Source organism: Antennarius striatus, chromosome 5, assembly GCF_040054535.1.
Source record: "Antennarius striatus isolate MH-2024 chromosome 5, ASM4005453v1, whole genome shotgun sequence".
Lineage (NCBI taxonomy): Eukaryota > Metazoa > Chordata > Actinopteri > Lophiiformes > Antennariidae > Antennarius > Antennarius striatus.
In genome coordinates, this window is record NC_090780.1 from 1,385,001 (window position 1) to 1,409,000 (window position 24,000).

The window sequence follows — 24,000 nt, forward strand, 5'->3', positions numbered from 1 at the left end:
CAGTGAATGTCTTAGACAGCAGAAACCTGAGGAGGAAGAGGAGGAGGAGGAGGAGACAACATGGAGGGACAAGCCCCTACACGGCATGTACCACCGTCAGATAGAGGAAGTGGCTGATATCAAGAAGACCTACCAATGGCTGAATAAAGCTGGACTGACAGACAGCACAGAGGCACTGATCATGGCAGCACAAGAACAGGCCCTAAGTACAAGGGCAATAGAGGCCAATATCTACCACAGTAGATCTGACCCAAGGTGCAGGCTATGTAAAGAAGCCCCAGAGTCAGTCCAGCATGTGGTAGCAGGGTGTAAGATGCTCGCCAGCTCAGCATACATGGAAAGGCACAACCAAGTAGCTGTGATAGTGTACAGGAACATCTGTACCCAGTATGGACTAGAAGTACCCAAATCCCAATGGGACATACCACCGAAGGTGGTTGAGAACGGTAAGGCTAAGATCCTGTGGGACTTCAGCTTCCAGACCGACAAACAGCTACTGGCTAACAAACCGGACATAGTGGTGATGGACAAAGAGCAGAAGAGAGCAGTGGTGATAGATGTGGAGATTCCAGCTGACGCCAACATCAGGAAGAAGGAACACGAAAAGATTGAGAAATATCAAGGGTTGAAAGAACAGCTGGAACAGATGTGGAAGGTTAAGGTTAATGTGGTCCCCGTGGTAGTAGGAGCACTTGGGGCAGTGACCCCCAAACTGGAAGAGTGGCTCCAGCAGATTCCTGGAACAACATCTGAAGCCTCAATCCAGAAGAGTGCAGTCCTAGGAACAGCTAAGATACTGACAGAACCCTCAGACTCCCAGGGGTCTGGTAGAGGACCGGAGCTGGAGGATGACACACAGATACCACCCCACAAGGGTGAGAGGAACATTTTTTAATTATATATATATATATATATGTATATATATATATATATATATATATATATATATATATATATATATATATATATATATATATATATGACTTCCGTGAGACACAAAAGTGCGTTAAAGGTGATACAGATAGAAGGTGGTTTAATATCAGGATGGGGGGGTTCAGAAACGTTTAAATTACCACAAATAATAAAATAAGTAGCTTGTCGCTCTATCGTGGAATTCATTAATCACGTGTGGTTCCTGGAACGCATTAACCACGAGTAACGAGGGATTACTGTATATGTATATACATTACATGTACATGTATATACATATGTATACAGTATAATGTATATGTAATCACACACTTTTAACCCTTACAGATCATGATTCATTCTTTAAACTTCCTCACAGAGCAGAAGACAGTCGACGGTCTTTGTGATGCTGAGTCACCTCCTCAGGAGGTCGTCATAGCGACCACTGTGGTTCAGGTGTGGACACTGACCCCCAGCAGTAGGTTGTAGGTTCTCTGTAGGTCTACCATCAGACACAAGCTTCTAGTTGTACATCTGGCCCCTCCTACCTGGGGCAACAAACAGCTCCACCCGCCCCCCGGATGGAACCTCCCCATCAGGATGAAGACCCTGATGCCCCCACAGATCCCCCTGCCCCCCCCCCCAGCGGTACTGACCTCCTCCAGCAGGTAGACGGTGTTCCTGCAGCCCATCATCTTGGAGGTGAAGGAGGAGGTGGTGGGGGAGCTCCAGTCCTCCTGGACCTCCTTCACGAACTCCGGTACCGACACGCACTCCGGCATGCTGAGACCGACACCGACCGGAGCCGGGTGGGGGGTGGGGGGGGCAGACCAGACCCTCAGACACACGATCTGATCAATAATTATAGAAAAGGATTATTGGCTCACAGGTAAGGTGACGTCATCCCTGCTCCATTCCCGGAGACAAACCGGAATAAAAAGCGGATTCAAAGACCTGCTCCGGTGACCCCTCCGCCCGAGTGACGTCACCGCGAACCGGAGCATCAGCGCTCCGGTCTTTAACAAAGGGTGGTCAAACCCGGCAGCGACCAGATCCTGATGGGAGCGTTAACCCCCCCGGGTCGGAAGAGCCTTGTCCTGCTAGAGGTTCTCCCCCCACGGAGCCCCCAGCCGCCGGGATGCGGGAACCGGTTGACAAAGAGCGGGGGGCTGGGTGAAGAACCGCCCCCCTCCCCGTTAACCGGTGCTGTATTCAGATGAGACCGTCAAGCCGGTGTCCCCCCCCACTCCAGGAGAAGCTTCACCTCCTCTTCATCATCATCACCCGCTGATTGGTTGATTTCCTGCGCTCCTCATCCTTTATTCAGACCGCATGGAAAGGCGCGCTCCCGCGGCTGTCTACCGCGGCGGCGCGCGTCTCAGCTGATCGGACGCGACTCCCTATTGTCCGTTAGGAGGACCCGGTTCACAGGAGGACCCGGTTCACCGGAGGACCCGGTTCACCGGAGGACCATCACTGTTTAACACTAAACAAACAGAACTCCTCATTCTGAAACCAGTTTTTAAAGAAAAGAAAAAACAGATTTATGATGGTTTATGGGGTGTTTCCTTCACGACAACAGGGCGCTGTGTATAATATTTAATATTCTAAATTATTTCGTGGTATGACTGTTACTACAACTCCAATGTTTCCTAGTTTGGGTTTTTTAGTGGAAGACATAAAAAAAAAAATCTTTTTCAATATCAATTATACTGTGTAAGTAATTAAAAAAATTCAAAAATATCAGTGTGATATTTTTGAAATGGGATAATTATATATATATATATATATATATATATATATATATATATATATACAGTATATATATATATATAATGATATACAATTTTTTAAATGAAGCAATTATTTACAGAAAGTTCACTTCATACAGAAAGATTCCTTTATTATTATTATTTTACAAAGAAACAGCAAATAGCAGATTTTTCATTCAGTTCATAAAATGTTGAAATCTAAATGTTGATATTATTATCCTACATCTAGTATGTGTACACAATTACAAAGTCAAATTAATCATCTATTTATGTATAATCAACAAAAGATAAGTCGTCCTTAAGTTAATGCCTGTCACGCAGGAATCCATCACAGGAGGACACTGGGAGATGTAGTCCATGTGGACACTGATTGGTTCCATAGCAATCAGGCTAAATCAAACTAGAGTCATCTGAGCTGGATCAGTCCAGGCCCGGACATCCAGACCGGTGATGAAGACTGTTCATTTCTTCATCCATTGACCAAGAGAGCAGAGATTTGATTTGGAAGTGTGTAGACGATGAGGGCGAGGAAGAGCAGCAGGACGACGAGGATGACCAGAGCGATGATGTACTTCCTGAACTTCTTCCAGATGAGGAAGATGAAGGTCTTCATCGGGTTGACGAACCAGGCAAAGCTGGTGGTGGGACGACTGAAGGGGCAGAAGAAGACGGTTTATAGTGACTTATAGTGTGTGTGTGTGTGTGTGTGTGTGTGTGTGTGTGTGTGTGTGTGTGTGTGTGTGTGTGTGTGTGTGTGTGTGTGTGTGTGTGTGTGTGTGTGTGTGTGTGTGTGTGTGTGTGTGTGTGTGTGTGTGTGTTTCATACTTTGGTTTTTCCAGAGGTTCTGGTTCTTTGCGAGCTCGTCCAACTGGGTTGGCTTCTGCGTGCTCCAATGTCACCAGCTGAAGCTCCGCCTCTACCTTCCCCTTCACACACACACACACACACACACACACACACACACACACACACACACACACACACACACACACACACACATTTCCAGTTAACATGTCATATCTACATGTACTTACAAATTGAGGGTGGTGTGATCACCTTTCATTCCTTGTTGGGGGGGTTCAGGAGATTCTCACACAATAAATACAGTATTATATAAAGTTTCTCTATTGTTAATGATCACTATGTAATTATTATCACCTTTTTGTGACCATGGTTAAAGCCCGATTCACAAAAGAACTGTCTTCAAAGATAAAATAAACAGGTTATTCTTAGATAGTTAAATAGATATTGTCTGTAACACCGCCCTCACCTCAACATTCCTCCCAGAATCAAAGACACAAGGAGCATCAACCAACATTATAAAGTGGACAGGCTCTCCATTCTGTGGCTATGGAATGGTAACGACCAACCAGAGTATGGTTTCCAACTCCTAATGAAGTGGTATTGTGTACTTTTATACCATTAGCAGGAACGTGTTGCCATTGTTGTCAGTGTACTGCAGGTCCTCAGGTTTTATGTTGCTCCTCTTGTCCTTCTTTTTCTTCTTTTTCTTTCCCTTCCTCAGGGCCTCCTGTCGCTCCTTCTCCTCCCTCTCAAAGTCCTCGGCTGTCTTCAAGCGGACCAGTGGCCACCAGCCCTTCATCTTCTTGGCACGGAATATAGAGAATCGAGGGCTGGCCCGATCCTTTGCCATCGAAATCGTGCATTTATTGGAAGACTTTGCTCCTCTCACCATGTCGCTGAGTTTTAACTCTATGGAACCTGAAGGATCAGAGTAAGATGGTCGGTGTTACACAGGAGGTCTGGATCACGGTGGTCATTGCTCTGGAAAGTAAAGGTAAACCTCGTCTTATGTCATTAATGCTATCCGTCTGTCTCTCACCGAGGAAGTCGTTGGCCAAGATACGATCGTAGTCCCAGACCTGCAGAGTCAGAACGCCCGGCTGTCGAAACTCAGTTTCCTCCAGAGAGAAGAACGACTCCTTCTTCTTGTATACCACCTCTTTCTACAGAATGGACGGTATATTATGAGAAACAGCCCCAGTGACGGGTCAAATTTAGCTGCCGCCCCCCAAAGGTTTCAGCATTGATTACAGGTAGTCCGCAAGATACAAACATCTGACTTACAAACATAGACACAGACAACTGTGCACTGCCATATCCGACTACTGTAGTTCCCTTTTCTGGCAAAACCCCATTTAAATGACCTCAAAATGTAGATTATAGATTGAAATTTAATAAATAACAACTTATAAACAATTGAACTTACAAACAATCTATCAGAACCAATTGTGTTCGTAGGTTGAGGACTACCTGTACATTCAAAACAAGTGTTGCCGCAGGAAAGATCAAAAGTTCATTTATATATCCAGCCAACTGAAGGAAGGAATAAGACCTAGACACAGTGAGCTACGACATTTATCAGTCAGCATGGTCCCAATCAGAATGAATGGATGAATGATTGACTCAATCAATCAATGAATGAAACTTAAAGTGTTTTTAAAAAGTACAGGGCGGTGTTTATCAGGACCAGTGGGTCTGTCTCTCACCACAGACCAACAGAATGTGTCTGTACCTCAGTAGGAAGGTAGTCAAAGCGGAACACAAATCTCCAGTTAAAGTTTCCTTCTCCAGTCAGAGAGTTGAAATGGACGTCGGTCTCCTGTTTTTCTCCTTCCAGGCCTTTGATCCAGCTGCACATAGAGGAGGACATCAGAGAGGAGGACATCAGAGAGGAGGACATCAGACAGGAGGACATCAGACAGGAGGACACCTCAGCAGTACGTTAGAACCCACTACTACCCTTTAGAACCCATTACTACCCTTTACAACCCATTACTACCCTTTAGAACCCACTACTACCCTTTAGAACCCATCACTAGTCTTTAGAACCCACTACTACCCTTTAGAACCCACTACTACCCTTTAGAACCCACTACTACCCTTTAAAATCCACTACTACCCTTTAGAACCCATTACTACCTTTTAGAACCAATTACTACCCTTTACAACCCATTACTACCTTTTAGAACCAATTACTACCCTTTAGAACCCACTATTACCATTTAGAACCCACTACTACCCTTTACAACCCATTACTACCTTTTAGAACCCACTACTACCCTTTAGAACCCATTACTACCTTTTAGAACCCACTACTACCCTTTAGAACCCATTACTACCCTTTAGAACCCATTACTGCCCTTTAGAACCCACCACTACCGTTGGTTCGTCTACCACAGGTCATCTTCTGTCTGGCCTGACATTAACCAAATATTTCATTGTTGTCTTGAACCAGTGTCCGATATTTCTATTGTAGAGAACTGGTAGCTTTGTTGTACGAGGATTGCTAACAATATGATATTATGTTTTTATTTGATTTTATAATTTATTGTACGGTAACATGATATTATGTGCTTGTAGCGGTTGACCGGTGGTTTTAGGATTCCAGTTTTTATGACAGACAGACGTAAAGTGGAGTTCCTTGAATTTTTTTTGAAGACCAACATATAATCGACAACGACATCATTCGGATTGACAGGTTTTAAAAATGCATGGAGGATGTGGTTCATGACTCTGAACCTTCATGTTGATGTTTGAGTTGTCTCATGATGAGCAGATGTATGTGTGTGTGTGTGTGTGTGTGTGTGTGTGTGTGTGTGTGTGTGTGTGTGTGTGTGTGTGTGTGTGTGTATAGGTGTATGTGTGTGTGTGTGTGTGTGTGTGTGTGTGTGTGTGTGTGTGTGTGTGTGTGTGTCCTAACCCTTTCACATAGATGTCTGATGACGGGTCACCGGTGAATGGGTTGACATCATCCAGAAACACGTCGTCAGTGTTCCAGATGATCACACGCAGCTCGTACCTGTCATCATTGACACAAAGGAGATTAGTTGTGCTGACATTTGTTATTTTATGCTCCGCTGTATTTAATGATATGTCAACCCACTGTTCAGGTAGGCGTGGCTTGATGTCAACAGGAGGCGGAGCAGGGATGTCAGTAGGAAACATGTCGACCCACATGTGCAGGTAACCCTGTCAAACACATGAACGATGTTGACGACACGTGGGAATGGAAGGCTCTATAGTTATCGGTCTGTCTACCTGTGGTAGTCCAGGGTTGTCCGGGTCCTGCAGGGACCGTATCTCCACATGCTCCGGGACCAGAGGAAGCGCCCCGTGGACAAACTCGTTCATCTCCCCCCAGCGGTGCAGAACACTCAGGGCGGAGTGCTCCTCCATCTCAGCCTGCTCCTCAGGAGTTCTGTCGTTCTTATTCAACAGGGCTGATGAAGACAACACTGCTGTCAGAGTTAGCCATTAGCACTGCAGCTACTAATGGTGTATGTGGATGGAAGGACAGAGTATTTCAAACACTATACAATATAAAAATACATAAATAAATAATGGATGGATAGATAGCTGGAAGGACAGACGGACAGTCCTACATTCAGGTACTGCGTCAGGAGGAATCTTGAAGATCTTGTTGAGGACTTTGACCTCAGATGGTCGGTAATCTGGATTGGGGATGTTGTGCTTTTTGCACAGTTCAGCCAAGATGGTTGTCGGCTTCTTTGCATCCCGCCACATGTTGTAACCGTCTCTGGAAGGAGTCAAGTATAAGTACAGGTAAACTTTTAACTTGTATTTGTTTGGGTACTGACCTGTCCTAAAACTGGTTATGACATTAGTATTAATAGAAGTAGTTTCTCAAGTATTTGTGTTCTGTTTTTTATTTTTCTTGTCTGTTACAGTAGTATTCCCAGCATACTGTCATTTATCACAGTGCTAGTGCTAATGCATAATAATCTTGGTACTAGTATGAACTTCTGCTAGTAGTGATTTCATTATTTTACTGTAATACTTTTACATAGTAACTCCTTTGATGCTCCAGTACCAGCATGTCAGAATTCTTTTTACTCTGAAATAATTCATTGCGACGTCTTGTTAGTCTTGGTAATAGAATATTAACATTTGAGTTACATATTCATGTATATTTGAACCTCTGGTCCATTCATCTATGAATGATAAAATAAAAACCTTTTTAAAGGTTATAAAACAAATACAGAAATTATTATTATTTATAAGTTGCATGACTTTTAGGAAGGAGTTAAGACAGGCTCTGGGTGGTCAGGAGGTGCTTCCAGATGACTGGACAACTACAGCTAATGTGATCAGGGAGACAGGTAGGAGAGTACTTGGTGTGTCATCTGGAAGGAAAGTAGATCAGGAGACTTGGTGGTGGAATGAGGAGGTACAGGAGTGTATACAGAGAAAGAGGTTAGCTAAGAAGAAGTGGGACGCTGAGAGGACTGAGGAGAGTAGACAGGAGTACAGGGAGATGCAGCGTAAGGTGAAGGTAGAGGTAGCAAAGGCCAAACAAGAAGCTGATGATGACTTGTATGCTAGGTTGGACAGCAAGGAGGGAGAGACTGATTTATACAGGTTGGCAAGACAGACAGACAGAGATGGGAAGGACGTGCAGCAGGTTAGGGTGATTAAGGATAGGGATGGAAGTCTATTGACAGGTGCCAGTAGTGTGATGGGAAGATGGAAAGAGTACTTTGAAGAGTTGGTGAACGTGGAAAATGAGAAAGAACAAAGACTAGAAGAGGTGACTGTTGTGGACCAGGAAGTAGTAAAGATTAGTCAGGATGAAGTGAGGAGGGCACTGAAGAGGATGAAGAGTGGAAAGGCAGTCGGTCCTGATGATATACCTGTAGAGGTTTGGAAGTGTCTAGGAGAGGTGGCAGTAGAGTTTCTGACTGGGTTGTTCAACAGGATCTTAGATAGTGAGAAGATGCCTGAGGAATGGAGGAGAAGTGTGCTGGTGCCCATTTTTAAGAACAAGGGAGATGTGCAGAGTTGTGGCAACTACAGAGGAATAAAGCTGATGAGCCATACAATGAAGTTATGGGAGAGAGTAGTGGAAGCTAGACTAAGGGCAGAAGTGAACATTTGTGAGCAGCAGTATGGTTTCATGCCAAAAAAGAGTACTACAGATGCAGTATTTGCTTTGAGGATGTTGATAGAGAAGTACAGAGAAGGCCAGAGGGAGCTGCATTGTGTTTTTGTAGATCTGGAGAAAGCTTATGACAGGGTGCCCAGAGAGGAACTGTGGTATTGTATGAGGAAGTCTGGAGTGGCAGAGAAGTATGTTAGAGCGGTGCAGGACATGTATGAGGACTGTAAGACAGTGGTGAGGTGTGTGTAGGTGTGACAGAGGAGTTCAAGGTGGAGGTGGGACTGCATCAGGGATCAGCTCTGAGCCCCTTCTTGTTGCTATGGTGATGGACAGGCTGACAGACGAGGTTAGACAGGAATCTCCATGGACTATGATGTTTGCAGATGACATTGTGATCTGCAGTGAGAGCAGGGAACAGGTGGAGGAGAAGCTAGAGAGGTGGAGGTTTGTCCTGGAAAGGAGAGGAATGAAGGTTAGCCGCAGTAAGACAGAGTACATGTGTGTGAATGAGAGGGACCCAAGTGGAAGAGTGAGGTTAGAGGGAGAAGAGATCAAGAAGGTGGAGGATTTGAAGTACTTAGAGTCAACAGTCCAGAGCAATGGAGAGTGTGGAAAAGAGGTGAAGAAGCGTGTCCAGGCAGGATGGAACGGGTGGAGGAAAGTGTCAGGTGTGATGTGTGATAGAAGAGTTTCAGCTAAAATGAAAGGAAAGGTGTACAAAACTGTGGTGAGACCAGCGATGTTGTTTGGTCTAGAGACAGTGTCACTGAGGAAAAGACAGGAGAAAGAGCTGGAGGTAGCAGAGATGAAGATGCTGAGGTTCTCTCTGGGAGTGACCAGGATGGATAGGATCAGGAATGAGTACATCAGAGGGACAGCACATGTTAGAGGTTCTGGAGATAAAGTCAGAGAGGCCAGACTGAGATGGTTTGGACATGTCCAGAGGAGAGATAGTGAATATATTGGTAGAAGGATGCTGAGTGTTGAACTGCCAGGCAGGAGGCCTAGAGGAAGACCAAAGAGGAGGTTTATGGATGTAATGAGGGAAGACATGAAGGTAGTTGGTGTGAGAGAAGAGGATTCAAAGGACAGGGCTAGATGGAGGCAATTGATTCGCTGTGGTGACCCCTGAAGGGAAAAGCCGAAAGGAAAAGAAGAAGATTATTATTATTTATAAGTTGATTAAATGATTTGAATTTAATTTTGGTTTTTCTGTATTTTTTGCCAACCAACGTATAATTGATAACGATGTCACTCAAAACAAGGTAAGTCGAGATCTACCTGTATTAGTTTTGGTGCATGTGTCACAAATTTGGTTCCAACATATTAGTCATATGAAATAATTACGTATTTTAAAGTACGAATGCTAATTTGTAGTTCTGGCACTAGTGTGTCATTCTTTGCTGCCCTGGTTCTAGTACAAGTGCATTATCGCTCTGGAATTATGTTGTTACATTGGTGGCTCTGATGCATTGTAATTCTGGATAATTTTGAACCTAATGTCCAGCACTGGTTCTAACATGATGTAGTTGTGATACTAACGTGTCATAGTAGAGAGCCAGACCACAACTGGACCTGTGGCGACTGTAGAACCGGTTCTCCAGGTCAACACGGGTCTCACCTATAACATCATCAGACCCTACAAGATCATGGTCCATCACTCTGATAGCCAACTCTGTTTCCAGTGGGAAAGACACTGTGAATTCAAACACCCTGGAGGACAGCGTCAGACAAGCAAGGAGTGAGACAGGCAGCAGTCAGAGTGTTGTACAGCTACAGGCAGACAGAATAGCACTGACTCTCCAAATGTTGGGTTGAGCTGTTTGGGGATGTATCTATCTTTGGTGTCCAGACTCTGCTGTCCAACTCGTAAAACCAGGTATGGGTCGGCTTTACCATTCAGGTCTTTGGGAGCCAGAGTGGTGGCCTGCAGGACACAAGAAGAAGGACAGTAGAACATATACACGGAGTCTGTTCACGGAGTCCGATGACACCGCAATTGTGGCATGTATCCGGGAGGGTGAGGAGGGGGATTACAGGGCATTGGTGGCTGACTTCATGGAGTGGTGCCAATGGAACGAGCTCCATTTCAACATCTCCAAGACCAACGAGATGGTGCTGGATTTCCGGCGGGCACCTCCCTCTCCACAGCCAGTGATCATGGAGGGCAGTGAGGTGGAGGTGGTAGGAAACTATCAGTACCTGGGACTGCAGCTAGACAGCAGACTGGACTGGTCACTCAACTGGGACTGTGTGTACAAGAAGGGGCAGAGCAGGATGTACTTCCTGAGGAGGCTGGCCTCCTTCAACATCTGTCCTAAGCTCCTTCTCATGTTCTATCAGTCCGTAGTCTCCAGTGTGCTGTCATACGCCATTGTGTGTTGGGGTGGGGGGGGCCAGGAAAAGAGATACGGACCGTCTGAACAGACTCATCCACAGAGTGGGCTCAGTGGTTGGTCTGAGCCTGGACTCAGTGGAGACACTTTTAGACCAAGGTGTAGTGGGACCAGGGTGTTGTGGTGTATACAGACACTTTGGGATAATGATATGTCTTACAATGTAAGAAGGGTGTACCTTACCCACCAGGTGGGTCTGCTACCGTCTATCACTTTATTTATATCTTTTTACTTTAGTACAGTACATGTCTTGTAGTGTAGTATATGTTCTGTTAGTGTAGTAAATGTTCTGTTAGTGTAGTATATGTCTTGTGGTATGTCCTGTCCTGTATTGTCAGTGGTTCTATTGTCTCCTGGTATTCATTTATTCAGCATTTATCATGTACATTTATTTCTGAGCAGTGGATATTTAATTAATAATATATCTATCTATCTGATTGGTTTTAAAATGAAGAGGAACACTTTTCCTGTTTTTAGCTGAACTGTTATGTAAATGACATCAAATACAGACTGTAGATGACAGATGTACCTTAATGATATAGATTCTGACCAAGACTTTGATGGCTGAATTTTTGGGTATTCCTTCAGTGATCTGACATGTAGTGTCTTCAGCGTCTTCTGGATCAATTGGATAAACCAGGAATGAACCCTGAGGATGGACAGGAATGAACGATGAATATTTCTTTACGGAGTGTCAGGAATAAACACAAAACGCTGCATTCACAGTACCTTGTACTTTCCCATTATCCTGTCCTCTTCATCCTCATCTTCATCCTCCCCACTTGCTCTGCCTTTATATAGTGGGAAGATCTGCAGCCAGTCCTGAAACTGACTGAACTCCGACTCCAGTTCACATCCGTAAAGCTGAACACATGGGAACAAACAGAAGACTTCAGTTTCTGTCACTTTATATCTGTTCCACCTTCACTTCATGACTCCGAACAAGAAACAGGTCCACCTGAACCACATGACCTTCTGACTAATTCATTCATTTTGGATCGTTGATGGATGTTTCCATCTGACTTGTCAGCACATCAGACCCAATCCCAGCTGGAGTAGCCGAGGCTAATGGATCGCAAAGAACTTCCTGCAAGCCTCAACGTTTAAAAGACACAAAGGAATACAGTATTGACGTTGCATTACAGTCATCCTGGTGTCTACCTGATGGATTAGTATTAGTATTCATTCTCTTTTGAATTCAGGCTTGGTCTCCACCGACTGCTGAGGATGTTAATCAGCTGTTAGTTGTTTGACCGCCCTCTCCAGATGACCTCAAACATTTTCTGTCTATCTTTTGGTGCTGAACAGTTATTGTGCAGTGGAATCACATGGATTTTTGACTGAAAGGAGTGGGCTGAAACCAAAACAGTTAAGAGCAAGTAAGGGAGACTAAACAGCTCCTTTGAGCTACAGCAGTGCTCAGAATTATGTTTTTCATCGCCTTTGACAGGGATACATTCCCACTGAATCAGATTGTGTTGTACTGCTGTGGATCAGCCTGTACTGACAGACTGTAAACTGTCACCTTTAGCGTGGCAACCAACTTGCGTTTCGGAGGTTCGACCTCCACGACCACCACTGCTTCTTCCTCCTCGTCAGACTCAATGTTTGCCAAACTAAGATTCCCTCCATCTTAAAAAAAACAACAACAACGGCTGGTCAATTACGTTTGTCTTTACTTTTGTTGAATAATTCTATTTTCACATACATGTATATAATTACTTGTTTTTATCTCACCTAGTATTTTTAACATATTTTTGTAAACAGCTTGATGAAGTCATGATAATTGGGATAAAAAGCAAACCAAACCTGCATCTGCTTGTTCTTCCATCTCCTCCTCCTCAAAAGCCTAAAAACAAGGAAGACATTTTTTTCTTATATACAGTATATTATTATTATTATTATTATTATTATTATTATTATTATTATTATTATTATTATTATTATTATTATTATTATTATCTTCAACATACAGAGTATCACCGTAAACAGACAGGTAAATCAGGTAGATCAGTGCCTCACTTTTCTTTCCAGCTCAGCCAGTGAAGCATAGTATTTGGACCACCAATCCAATTCCTCCTTCTCTGGTGGCTCTTCTTCGAGCTCCTCCTCCTTCTTAATCAGCTTTTTTAGTGGAGACTGATGAGGTAAATTATTTTTTTTTAAATTTAATTCAAATGAATCATGCCTTAATACGTTATTGTTAAGTAATTTCTCTTTAGAGGATGGTAAGATTTTAATACAAGCACAGCAGTCACCTTAAAGGGGTTGATGGGAATCCTTGAGTTTTTAATGTTCAGGTTGCTAAGTCCGATTTTGTTCACTGACTTCAGAGTGTTGCCCTTGACCGTATTTTGCCTCTTCGGAGAAACTAAAACAGAAATTAATAAAACTTAACTGTAAGTCAGAGGAAAAAATTCTTAAATACTAAAATTTAACAGTGTCATACAATTTTGGTCCAAATGAGCTGAAAAAAAATGACACACTTGTTAACACAACTGATTTATCACTTCACAACTTCCCCAAATACACAATTTTTCCAATCAGAGCACAACAAACAGTATTGGAAAGAACAGACATACTACCAGTTGAAGTTCTCCCCATTCCAACTAAAAAGACCCAAAATGCAATAGTGATCTGGAATAAAGTTTAAGGAACCTATTCTACTCCAGCGTGAAAGGCTAAACCTTTCACGCTGGACTTAACAAAACCATAACTTTGCTTAGAGACATTTCTGGTAGCCATTTGTAGAATCTGATACCCAGGACTTTGTAGCTGTATGTACCCCCTCCCACAGCAAAGCCCTGCACGAGCCTCCTGCTGGTCTTCTCCAGCCTCTCTGCATTCCTGGGTGATACCTGTCCCACATAGCTTTGGACTATGTCACATGACTTTCGCCCTCAAAAATCTTTCCCCCAATATTTGATAGATTTTCCAAAAAGCACATTTTGTTGCTGTCCCTAAATTACCCACTGCCTTTGAAACTGCAGTATTGTTGGTATACTGTGTCGTCAGTCTGCATGGGATTCCCTTGGGCGTCGTCTCTGAACGGGGGAACCAGCTTATTTCCTTAAGATTAGAAAGGATTTTGCAAGGCCTTGGGAACTCCAGTGAACCTCACATCGGGTTTTCATGCGTAATTGAATGGAGAATGAGTGGGCCAATCAGGACCTGGACAGTCTCTGCTTAACAATTTCAGTTCTAACTTTAGTAGACAGCACTACTGTAGGTACTACTGTCTGCTAAATAGTATGTATCTATGGTATATATCACAGTATATTTAACTGTTTCTAAGAGCTCTTACCCTTCTTTGGTTTTGGTTCTTCCTCGTCCTCTGGCGGACCCCCAAGTTCAGGTGGGCCGTAATCCATCAGGCTCTGGACCACATAGGATCCGACGAGAGCAAGTCGACCAAATGCTCGATGCTCCACCACAAATATCGTTAGAGGTGGGTGGAGGTAAGCCTGTTCTGGCAGCTCCTAATTGGACCCAGACATGAAGAAATAGAGATGATGTTAGCCATGTCGGTATGTCTGTGTTCCAATTGGTTGTGGCAGCCCTGTGGACGAGTGCCCACAGCTAATGTATAGCTAAGTACATTCAATGTCACAAAAACTCACCACGTCAATATAACGGGCTATTTCTTTAAAATTAGGATGGATCTTAAAGTTCTCAATCTCTTCTGACTCCAGCTGTCGTCCTGCACACTCCATCCTCATCATGGGGCGCGACACCTCGAACAGCTCCACCCGCTTCAGGTCCCGTAAGCCCCAGAACAGTATCTATGAAAACACAGTATCTAAGCAACTTTAAAGATTTGAATACACCACTGCTAGTTGGTGGACTGATACAACATCAGTGAGACCGGATCTCGTTCTTTCCCACGTGTTGGCGGATGGATGCAACATCAGTATCAACATTGGTGGAGTAAAGACGTAGCTTGTGTGTTCTTGTAATTTTTGTGTTTCTTTTCAGTCTGCATGTCTATTGGTTGATAAAAATGTGCTATTTTATTATAATGAAGGAGATTTGGGCCTTCTTTCAAGGTTGGAACAGATTAAAATGAATTTAGTTACTGTATAAAAGGAAATGTGGTTTGACTGATGAACTCAGTTGTGGATTCAACTCGTCTCTTGAGATTTTCACTTTACAATTTTGGCAGCGGTAGCTCTGTCCACTAAGTCTTGGATTGGCGACTGGAGGGTCGCCGGTTCAAGATCTGCCTGGATCAAAACATTTGTATTATGAACTGGCAGTGGGAGGAGCCAGTTCAGCCCCTGAGCACTGCCAAGGTGCCCTTTAGCAAAGCACCATCCCCATACAAGCTGCTCATGGTGCGCCCAACGTGAGAGCTGACCGCCGCTCTACCTCCCATTATCTGCATGCCTACAGGCCCCGTGTGTGTGTGTGTGTGTGTGTGTGTGTGTGTGTGTGTGTGTGTGTGTGTGTGTGTGTGTGTGTGTGTGTGTGTGTGTGTGTGTGTGTGCGTGTGTGTGTGTGTGTGCATTATTATTATTGTGACCGCTTGTGTCAGACCTCAATCCTGAAGGTCCTCAGGACGGGTTGGATTCCTTCTGGGATGACGTAATATTTCTCATCCTCCAGGTAGGTTAGCTCCTGAGGCTCCACACTCATGGGGAGACTCGGCTGTCAAGGATGACAGAATTCATGAGTTCACAATCAAGTCATGGAACCTGTTATTGGTGTTTTTTGTGAGGGATAAATTATTTTCGCGCTTCATGGTTCTGTTCATCATATCTCTACATGAGCATCACAAGCAGGAAACTATCATGAACAGTGATGCAAACATACTGTTGATTCAATTGGTCTGAAGCATTAAACCTGAAAGGGATTAACCCTAACCCTAACCCTAACCCTAACCCTAACCGGAAATCTTGGAAACAGTTGGTTTGTTTCCAACCCTAATTGTATGCTTGTCGGTCTTATACTACAATAATACAAATGAACATATTTTACAGTCTTTTGTGAAAAGTGATTTAAGTTAATGCTTTCAGTTCACTACATAGTGTCTGACTGTCTGAACAAGTATCCAAAGACTCAGTCAGCTTCTTGGTGCAATCTTATGAGAGCAAAAATATAGAGTCTTGATATTGTCGACATTGAAGGAGTATCTGCTGCCTGACAGACTGTATATTAGATAGGACAGCTGAGTATTAGGCAGCAGGAGTAGGGGATTGAAGCATGGCAGAGGCCAGTGAGTGGGATTTGATCTCTTTTTCAAATAAATCATGGACTCTAAAGAAAAAAAGTCCATAAAAAGCCCAATACTGTAATGAATAAACCAAAAACGGACTAGATACGAGTAGTGACAGTATTCACCAAGCTTTATCACCATTACGCTGACTGCTTGTTACTCAAACACATCATCAACTTCTGCCGACTGTACTTCCGCCCCCATAAAAAGTAGAAAACTTCCGTATAAAACTGCGTTGAGCAGAAAAAAGATGGACTTGATGGACAGAACCACAAATTAGCTGCAAAAGACAACATTGATTGATTGGCAGGTGCCACCTCTCCAAGCCTGGAGTAGTCGAGCTCGATCAGCTCAAAGGCGGCCAGCAGCTCGCCGGCGGAGCTCCGCCCCATGTTGATGTCAAAGAAACGGAGGCGTGGCTTCTCATAGTACTGCTCCACAGTTTTAAACTCTGGCTCAGCAAAGGCCCTACCAAGAGGCTTGGGACCACCCTGCACACACACACACACACACACACACACACACACACACACACACACACACACACACACACACACACACACACACACACACACACACACACACACACATTGTAATAACACGTCTCCCTGCATCTGAATGAATGAATAAATGAGCAGAAGCTGGATGAGGAAGAAAGAAGTGTCACCAGGTTGTCATAGCTGTAGATGTTGATGACAACGAGAGGCGGGTCCTGGCGGAGCTCCTCTGGCATTCCCTCCAGGAGAACTCTATCAAACAGCAAACACTCACACCAAGCTGGAGAGAGTGTGTCCGACAGCACCTTCACACACACACACACACACACACACACACACACACACACACACACACACACACACACACACACACACACACACACACACACACACACACACACACACACACACACACACACACACACACACACACACACACACACACACATACACAATACTGATAAAAACACCATTTAAAGGAACAGTCCACAAGTTTATGCAAAAGACAAGTTTGAAGTGAAGTTTCCTGGTTGTGGTCACATTACTATAAAGCTATTTTTGTGATATAAAATTTGTACTACGGTAATAGAGAATGATTGTTTTTAATTTGTGGTTCCTATATTTGTCAAAACAAACTAAAGCAGATGGACGCGTTTTCTGATTTACTGTACATGGTTCTTCACTGACTAAATAATATAACCAGTGTGGAGGCTCTACACACCCTGGTGACCTGGCATTGTGTAGAGAAGACAACTTTGGCAAAGGGATCTGATAGGCCGTTATCTCCAGCTGCCATCAGGCCACGCCCCTGGTACAAGTGACATCGCAGCTGGAAATACCTGCTGTCTGCAGACAGAAAGAACACGTAGGGCTACCTTCAATGATCAGACGGGCTGCTGAGTCCAGGTTCTAGGTAATATCCCACACAGAGTCCATACCCCCGTCTGACTCACCCTGGCAGAGAAGACTAAGGGGAAGTTTTCTGAACCCAGCTGAGATCAGTCTCCTCTGCTCTTCTTCGTCTGCTTCATAAACTGGATCAAACTCTGATAGCAAAGAAACGGTGGCCTCTTTACTATACTTGGCCAGACCAAGCCACAGGTGGGCCTCCACCTTTGCAAAGATTTCACTAGCTGCACTCCCTGGAGACTAGAAAGACAGAGCATTGAGTGTTATCTTTTATCACGGATAAGTTTAGTGAAACATCAACAAACAATCGATTTCAGTTGACAGAATGGAGAGCATCATCTCTGGTTCCAGAGACATGAGATTGGTTACCTTCATGAAGAGCGTGGTGACTCGGCCACAATCCCGTCCCCTCTGTTCTTCCACCAATGAGAAGAGGATGGAGGAGGCAGGGATCCTGACATAAGCCAATCGCTTTCTTCCATTCAGTAACCATAAAAATACATCTGGGATTGTGGTTTGGGGCTGGAGAAACGTTGGTGGGGTAAAGACATGAGACAGTGACAGTTACTGCTTTATTTGACATGTATTTTATGACAAATTACCTCTTTAGCCAGTTGACGAAGAGTCTTCAGGCCTTTCCGGCTATTCATCAAATGTTGTTTGGTTGTCCTCCTGGTCATCCTTCGCCTAGCCCTCACCGCTTGCCTGGCTATGAAGACCTGGTAGTTGACATTAAGTCAGGAAAGCTGGCTGGTACGGCGGGAAATAGACAGGCGGGTGATGGTGTTGGCCGGACAGCAGACGGAGACGACTGAGAACACACTCACCAACTTTTTTTTGATAAACTCTTTCCTGCATCTGTCTAATTTGTTGGGGCGATTTTGAGACTTCTTCTCACAGAAAACACTGAAGTACCTGGACAGACGGCGACACCAGACCAGAGGGTGAAAGAAGTCAGATTAGATCTAATGATTCAAAGGAGATTGTTTTTTCAGGAGTAGGCTTACTTGCAGGAGGCCACCAGCTCCAGCAGTACCTCTGCCAGACGCTCCTTTGCATTGCTCCTTGGCCTCCTCAACAGACGATCAACCTCATTAAGACCAATTTCCTAGAAGAGTAGATGGGAGCATAGAAGAATGACATGGGAACAATTTTTATCCATGGCGTGACACATATTAAGGAAGATAAACATCACTTGACTCTCACCAGCCTGTCGGCCATCTTGTTGAGCCAGTTAGTCTGATAGAGACGAAAACTGTGATCTTCAAACTGGCTCCAAATAAATAGACAAGGCTTCTGTCTGACAGTGGAGGGCTGGAGAGGAATGCATTGGAATGACCTGACAGACAGACAAACAGTCTTGTTGACACAAAATCCAAAAGAGAGTCACGCAAACAGGAACTCACAAGGAGAAGAAGGAGCGCACTACTGATAAATCACCGCAGTCTGGAACGTTCTGAACTTTCAGTAACTTTGCTGCCTACATATTTTGCTCTTATTCTTCTTGTGTTTTACGCTTTTGTTTTATATGATGTAACTTGATTTTTCTGTGCTAAGCATGGAGCTGCTTTCTCAATCTGCTGAACAAAGACTCACGGCTCATTGTGTAAACACGATGAGATTGGCCAGTGAAAATTGCGGTGGATTTTTTTGGAGAAAAACACACAGTGTTAGCAAATGGGATAGAAATTACTGGAAGAGATAAGAAGTGATTACAAACAGGAGCTGTGTTTTACGACAATCATCATGGACAATGAGAGATCATCGCTAACAACACTGGGGAGCTAAGCTAAGTCAGTCTAATGAAACATGGGATTTTATCGGTAAGACCAAGGATTTTTCTTGTATTCGTGAAGCATATTGAACTGTTGGCTGTTACACAAAGTCCCTACTTTATATCCGTCCACTAACCTACGTTGCAGTGAGGAGGACGAATGCATCAATACAGCACTTTACTCATACTTATAACAAAACTGTAGATAAGATAAAAATGTGCGCTCTCTCTCTCTCTCTCTCTCTCTCTCTCTCTCTCTCTCTCTCTCTCTTACACGGACACACACACACACACACACACACACACACGCATGACTGAAGCAGAGCTACCTTGTTAGCCAAATAATAGCTGACTTCAACAGCTTGTGAGGAACTTTCAGTTTGTACCCCTGATCCAGGTCGTTACCAAACACTGCAATCATAGCCTGAACAAACTCCACCTTGGGGATGACCACGCCCATATACAGGTGGACAGTCAAATGTGACTCAGGATAGGCCAGTTTCTCTATCAATCACCCCAAAGATGACGTCAGGTTTGGCGCTATGGTCAATACAATTGTTTTTGATCTGTCCAGCCATGAATCCAAGCGATTCCAAACATCCAAGTCGTTTGTTTTCCAGATTCTAGGAGTTGGTAGGGTTAGGGAGGACCACTATGTAAATAGAGAGACCTGGAAAAAATGTGTTTTTCATAATAGGACCCCTTTAAGCATATCTGTCTTTTGGCGTGTCTATTCAAAATTGTTATTTCCAAAATGTTTTGAGCTACCATGTAGAGGAATATCCCATCTTTTGGCGCCAACCATTGAGATGTGTCACTTAAGGTTAGGGCTAGGGCTAGACTTAGGATTAGGGTTAGGGTCAGGGTTAGGGACTGTTCAGTGCTTTTGTGTGTGAATTCAGCAGTTTTTACCTGTCGTACTCGGTGGGCTGGGGCCTCATGGCATCAGACACAGATCTGTTTTCAGGTTCAGGATTCAAAACCTCTTCTCGGTAGAGCTCCTCCTCTGAGTCTAGCAGCCCCCGCTCTTCGTCAAATAGGTCTTCCCTGCTTGAATCCAGATCCTCTCTGCTTGACCTCAGCTCCTCTCTGCTCCTCCTCAGCTCCTCCCTGCTCTGGTTCTTCTTGGATCTCCTAATTTCGACGGCCTTCCCATTGTTCCCTGCAAGTAACAGAACAGCTGATGAACCTAAAATGATGAAACTAATCAAATTCCATAGCTTCATTCCGTTTAGCTTAAATAGACCTGCTCGCATTTGGTCTCTACCCTGCAGTGTGTCTTAATACTGAATGATTTAGATCTTTGTAGGATCCTTCTCAGATGATCTTTTGATGCCATATGACCTGATAATAGAACCGTTAGTAGACCACTACTAACGGGATGTATTCAATGCATGCATGAATAAAAGTTATCATATATGACAGATTAGGCTATAGAGGGTCATTCTGTACCATTTTGGTTGGTGGTGTGCCACAGAAATTTGCGGTTGCTCAGCAAAGGTTGAAAATTACTGGGTCTGAGAAATATTTTCAGATCAAGCCATTTGCAAAATTTATAAAAATAAAAACTGCCAACATCCTCAAGTTGCAACTAATGTCTCTGTCCAAAGTGAAATTAATTCAAAATCAAAATTCAGTTGGACTGTTGGCTGGACAGTTAACGTTATTATTCTCATTTGATCATATCATCAACAAAATTATTTGTGGACAAATCAGTGATGGAAATAATTGTAAACTGTCACTAGTAGTTGCAGCACAGTTCAAATGTGTCTATAAGCTGTGTACAAAGAATATACTATTCACCTATGGAAAGTTCAAAGGTCATTGGTTTGGTTCCCACTGACGGGTCCATCATTGTGATTTCAAACAGCGAGGTGAACAAAAGAAAATCTTCACTCTCTCCGAGGAAACCCTGTGGACAAAAAAAGTGGAAAAGTATTGCAGTGAGTATTATTTATCAGGTCCATTCCTGGAGGTAATAATAAATGTAGGTAAAGAAGGCATGAAAGTAGGATATCATGGCTCCACCCCTTTATCCTCATTATCTCCAATTTAAAATGTTCTCTGCTTTTGTCAGCAAGTTTGTTTTAAATCTTTCAAGTAGTTTTTGTGTAGTTTATAAAAATGCTGAATCAAGCATGATACTAAATGGAAAAGACCAAATTATATGACGACGACGTTGACTATGATGAATACTGACCTCTGGGAGCGGATGGGTCTCCTCCACAGACACAGTAACAGCTTCCGGTACCTCAACTCCTGCCTCTCCAGACTCTTCGGTTGTTCTGCCGGAAGCAGCTGACGCCATCGTAAGAAACAAACTTTCAATAACCTAGATATTCACAAGTTTCTCAAACATTGCGTCGCCGAAAAAGCAGTAACATCTCTTTAGATATCGGTTGAAATAAATCTTTGTTTGGAGATGTTGAGGTGGATTCCTTCTCTAAACTAGAGTTAGATTACTAGTTTGCCCACTGCATTAGTGAGCCAAAGTAGTTCTAGATTAAACCACTGCGTTGAAAACTCATGGATGAAAGCTGATGTGCTGGCATTTCATCCAGGGTGTACCCCACCTCCTGCCCACAGCCAGCTGAAACAGGCTCCAGCAGACTCGCCAAGACCGAACGATTGTGATCATCTCGTTGACGTACCATTGTTTGTTTGAAACACCACATATAAGTTTGAATACTAGGAATTGACTGTTATGATCGAACTGAAATACTTCGTGAAACGGCCAGGTGGTCGGAACGTAGAAGAGAATTTGCTTCAAGTATCTGTAATCAGACTGGTTCTCCTGTTTCATCAAAACTCTTTACATCTTTACAATGGCGTGTCTGGAAACGATCATTTCTCTTCTTTTATCGCAGTAGACTGACCTTCCTTGTTCTTCCTCCTGCTGCTTCTCCTCTTCCCAAGTCCCAGCATCCCCAGAGTTCCTTTAACCTTCAATTACACTCAAAGGTTACACAAATATCAACCATGTTTTGTGACATTCTACAGGACGTTGGACAAAATGTGCATCCAGAATAATAATGTCTTGGGCTGCTAAATCATAAAATGTGATGTTTTAAGTGTTCATAGACTACAACTCATTGATGGTACCTTTCCCATAGCGCCTGAAGTGTTATCTCCTACAGCAGACGGGGAGGAGTAAACCTCTACGGAGAGACCGAGGAGGATACGCCCGCGGTAGAAGATTCCATCACCCAGACCCTCGTTCAAAGCCTGGACAAGGGAGAGTGTTGGTCTAATTCAATCTAGATTAGATTTGGTAGGTCCATTCTGATCCTGTAGATATTTTAAAATGGACTAAAAAGATCAGAATATTATCTAATACATCAAGTGAAGAGGGCCAAAAGTAAAATCTTATACCTGCAGTACAGGTATTTATACCATAGGGAATTGTTCAATACTTTGGAAATACTTTAGAACAGTTGCCCCTGTTTATCTGCCACACCTTAAAGACCAGTCCATGAAAATATTCTGTGACGTTAAACCGGTCTATGGAAAAGAAAAGGTTGGGGACCACTACTAGATAGCTAGTAGACCACTATCTGTAGTATAGATAGTTGTTTCCTCTACTGTTAGAAGAGAGGATGTACAGTATACCTCTTTGATAAATACTAAGCTACAGACAGCAGCAAGTCATCTTTTCAGTAAAAGTTTATTTTCTGTTATCATCTTAGTTAAAATAAGGTATTTAAATTTGTTAAAACAAGGAGTAGTTGTTTTATAGGGCTCAATAGGCCCCTGGACTGTTTCGATGATAGGAATATTAAATACAATGCAGATAATTGCACTTCCCAAGATGTCTTAAATGTCATGTTTGTCCAGGACTTGGTTGTGTCTGATTTACCTGATGGACATCTCCAAGGGTGGAGTTTTTAGGGGAACCATATAGGTTAACCCAAGATGGACCAAAGGTGGGGTTAAAACCTGCAGACAGGCAGACATTACCCTGTTAACAAACACTGTACAATAAATCTCAGTTATAACCTAGACAATGTCCAAAGTAGGATTCACAAAATAAACCTTCATCAATAAAGTTTTTCCCTGCAGATAAAATAAGTCGACCTTTAAACCTGAATGAAAATAATGCATATCATATCTCCAAGAGAAGATTAATGGTGGGACGTACCATTCCTGGTGGGATCAGAAATCTGCTGTAGGTCTAGGAAGTGTGTTGCCAAGGCAATGTCGCCCATCTTGGCATCGTCAAGGACCTGGACTTTGATTCGCTGAGCCAGAGGAGGAAACTGCTCAATAAAGGAGATCTCTTCATTCCAAACCGGAGAGCTGGTGGCGCTGGCGACGGATGTTTCTCCCTGCAGACACACACAGTCAAACAAGCAATCACAACTTGCTTCATGCTACACGCCTGACTATGAAGTTATATATCAAGTTATGCATTATACACGCATCATGTTTCTGTACTATATACGTGTAGACAATCAAATGAATCAGGATAGGTCAATTATGCCCAGTTCATGACATCACAAACTGTGCTGTAGTAAATTCGATCGTATTGATTCATTTTGATTTTAATTTTTAAATGTTATTTATTACTATTATATTGTATAAAAAAGTCAAACAATTTAATCTAAA

At 43.4% G+C, this 24,000-nt stretch overlaps 2 protein-coding genes across 3 annotated transcripts in view; both read right to left on the reverse strand.

Annotated features, from left to right (window-relative positions):
• The window catches only part of unm_sa1614 (un-named sa1614), a 23,403-nt gene extending 21,712 nt beyond the window's left edge, over positions 1-1,691 (reverse strand). The window contains exon 1 of the mRNA XM_068314609.1: positions 1,566-1,691. Coding sequence (XP_068170710.1) covers positions 1,566-1,691 — 126 coding nt within the window. The remainder of the gene's footprint in view (positions 1-1,565) is intronic.
• A 1,123-nt stretch (positions 1,692-2,814) lies between these two features.
• Positions 2,815-24,000, reverse strand: part of fer1l4 (fer-1 like family member 4) — a 35,449-nt gene continuing 14,263 nt past the window's right edge. Inside the window, exons 15-50 of one of the 2 annotated variants that reach the window (XM_068315608.1) lie at positions 23,534-23,720; positions 23,252-23,331; positions 22,498-22,620; positions 22,272-22,338; positions 21,596-21,693; positions 21,199-21,307; positions 20,308-20,557; positions 18,828-18,960; positions 18,629-18,729; positions 18,449-18,536; positions 18,224-18,340; positions 17,991-18,143; positions 17,666-17,861; positions 17,434-17,558; positions 16,883-17,017; positions 16,533-16,706; positions 15,537-15,647; positions 14,621-14,782; positions 14,305-14,479; positions 13,259-13,371; positions 13,023-13,139; positions 12,810-12,849; positions 12,526-12,632; positions 11,730-11,864; positions 11,530-11,649; positions 10,404-10,531; positions 10,147-10,317; positions 7,088-7,242; positions 6,744-6,925; positions 6,589-6,674; positions 6,406-6,504; positions 5,218-5,335; positions 4,525-4,648; positions 4,102-4,403; positions 3,507-3,607; positions 2,815-3,331 (exon numbers count right to left, since the gene is read on the reverse strand). In XM_068315608.1, the coding sequence (XP_068171709.1) occupies positions 3,151-3,331; positions 3,507-3,607; positions 4,102-4,403; positions 4,525-4,648; positions 5,218-5,335; positions 6,406-6,504; positions 6,589-6,674; positions 6,744-6,925; positions 7,088-7,242; positions 10,147-10,317; positions 10,404-10,531; positions 11,530-11,649; positions 11,730-11,864; positions 12,526-12,632; positions 12,810-12,849; positions 13,023-13,139; positions 13,259-13,371; positions 14,305-14,479; positions 14,621-14,782; positions 15,537-15,647; positions 16,533-16,706; positions 16,883-17,017; positions 17,434-17,558; positions 17,666-17,861; positions 17,991-18,143; positions 18,224-18,340; positions 18,449-18,536; positions 18,629-18,729; positions 18,828-18,960; positions 20,308-20,557; positions 21,199-21,307; positions 21,596-21,693; positions 22,272-22,338; positions 22,498-22,620; positions 23,252-23,331; positions 23,534-23,720 (4,863 nt within the window). In that variant the 3' untranslated portion in view covers positions 2,815-3,150. Of the gene's footprint in view, positions 3,332-3,506; positions 3,608-4,101; positions 4,404-4,524; positions 4,649-5,217; positions 5,336-6,405; positions 6,505-6,588; positions 6,675-6,743; positions 6,975-7,087; positions 7,243-10,146; positions 10,318-10,403; positions 10,532-11,529; positions 11,650-11,729; positions 11,865-12,525; positions 12,633-12,809; positions 12,850-13,022; positions 13,140-13,258; positions 13,372-14,304; positions 14,480-14,620; positions 14,783-15,536; positions 15,648-16,532; positions 16,707-16,882; positions 17,018-17,433; positions 17,559-17,665; positions 17,862-17,990; positions 18,144-18,223; positions 18,341-18,448; positions 18,537-18,628; positions 18,730-18,827; positions 18,961-20,307; positions 20,558-21,198; positions 21,308-21,595; positions 21,694-22,271; positions 22,339-22,497; positions 22,621-23,251; positions 23,332-23,533; positions 23,721-24,000 lie in introns of those variants that run through there. The other variant, XM_068315609.1, reaches the window with a different exon arrangement.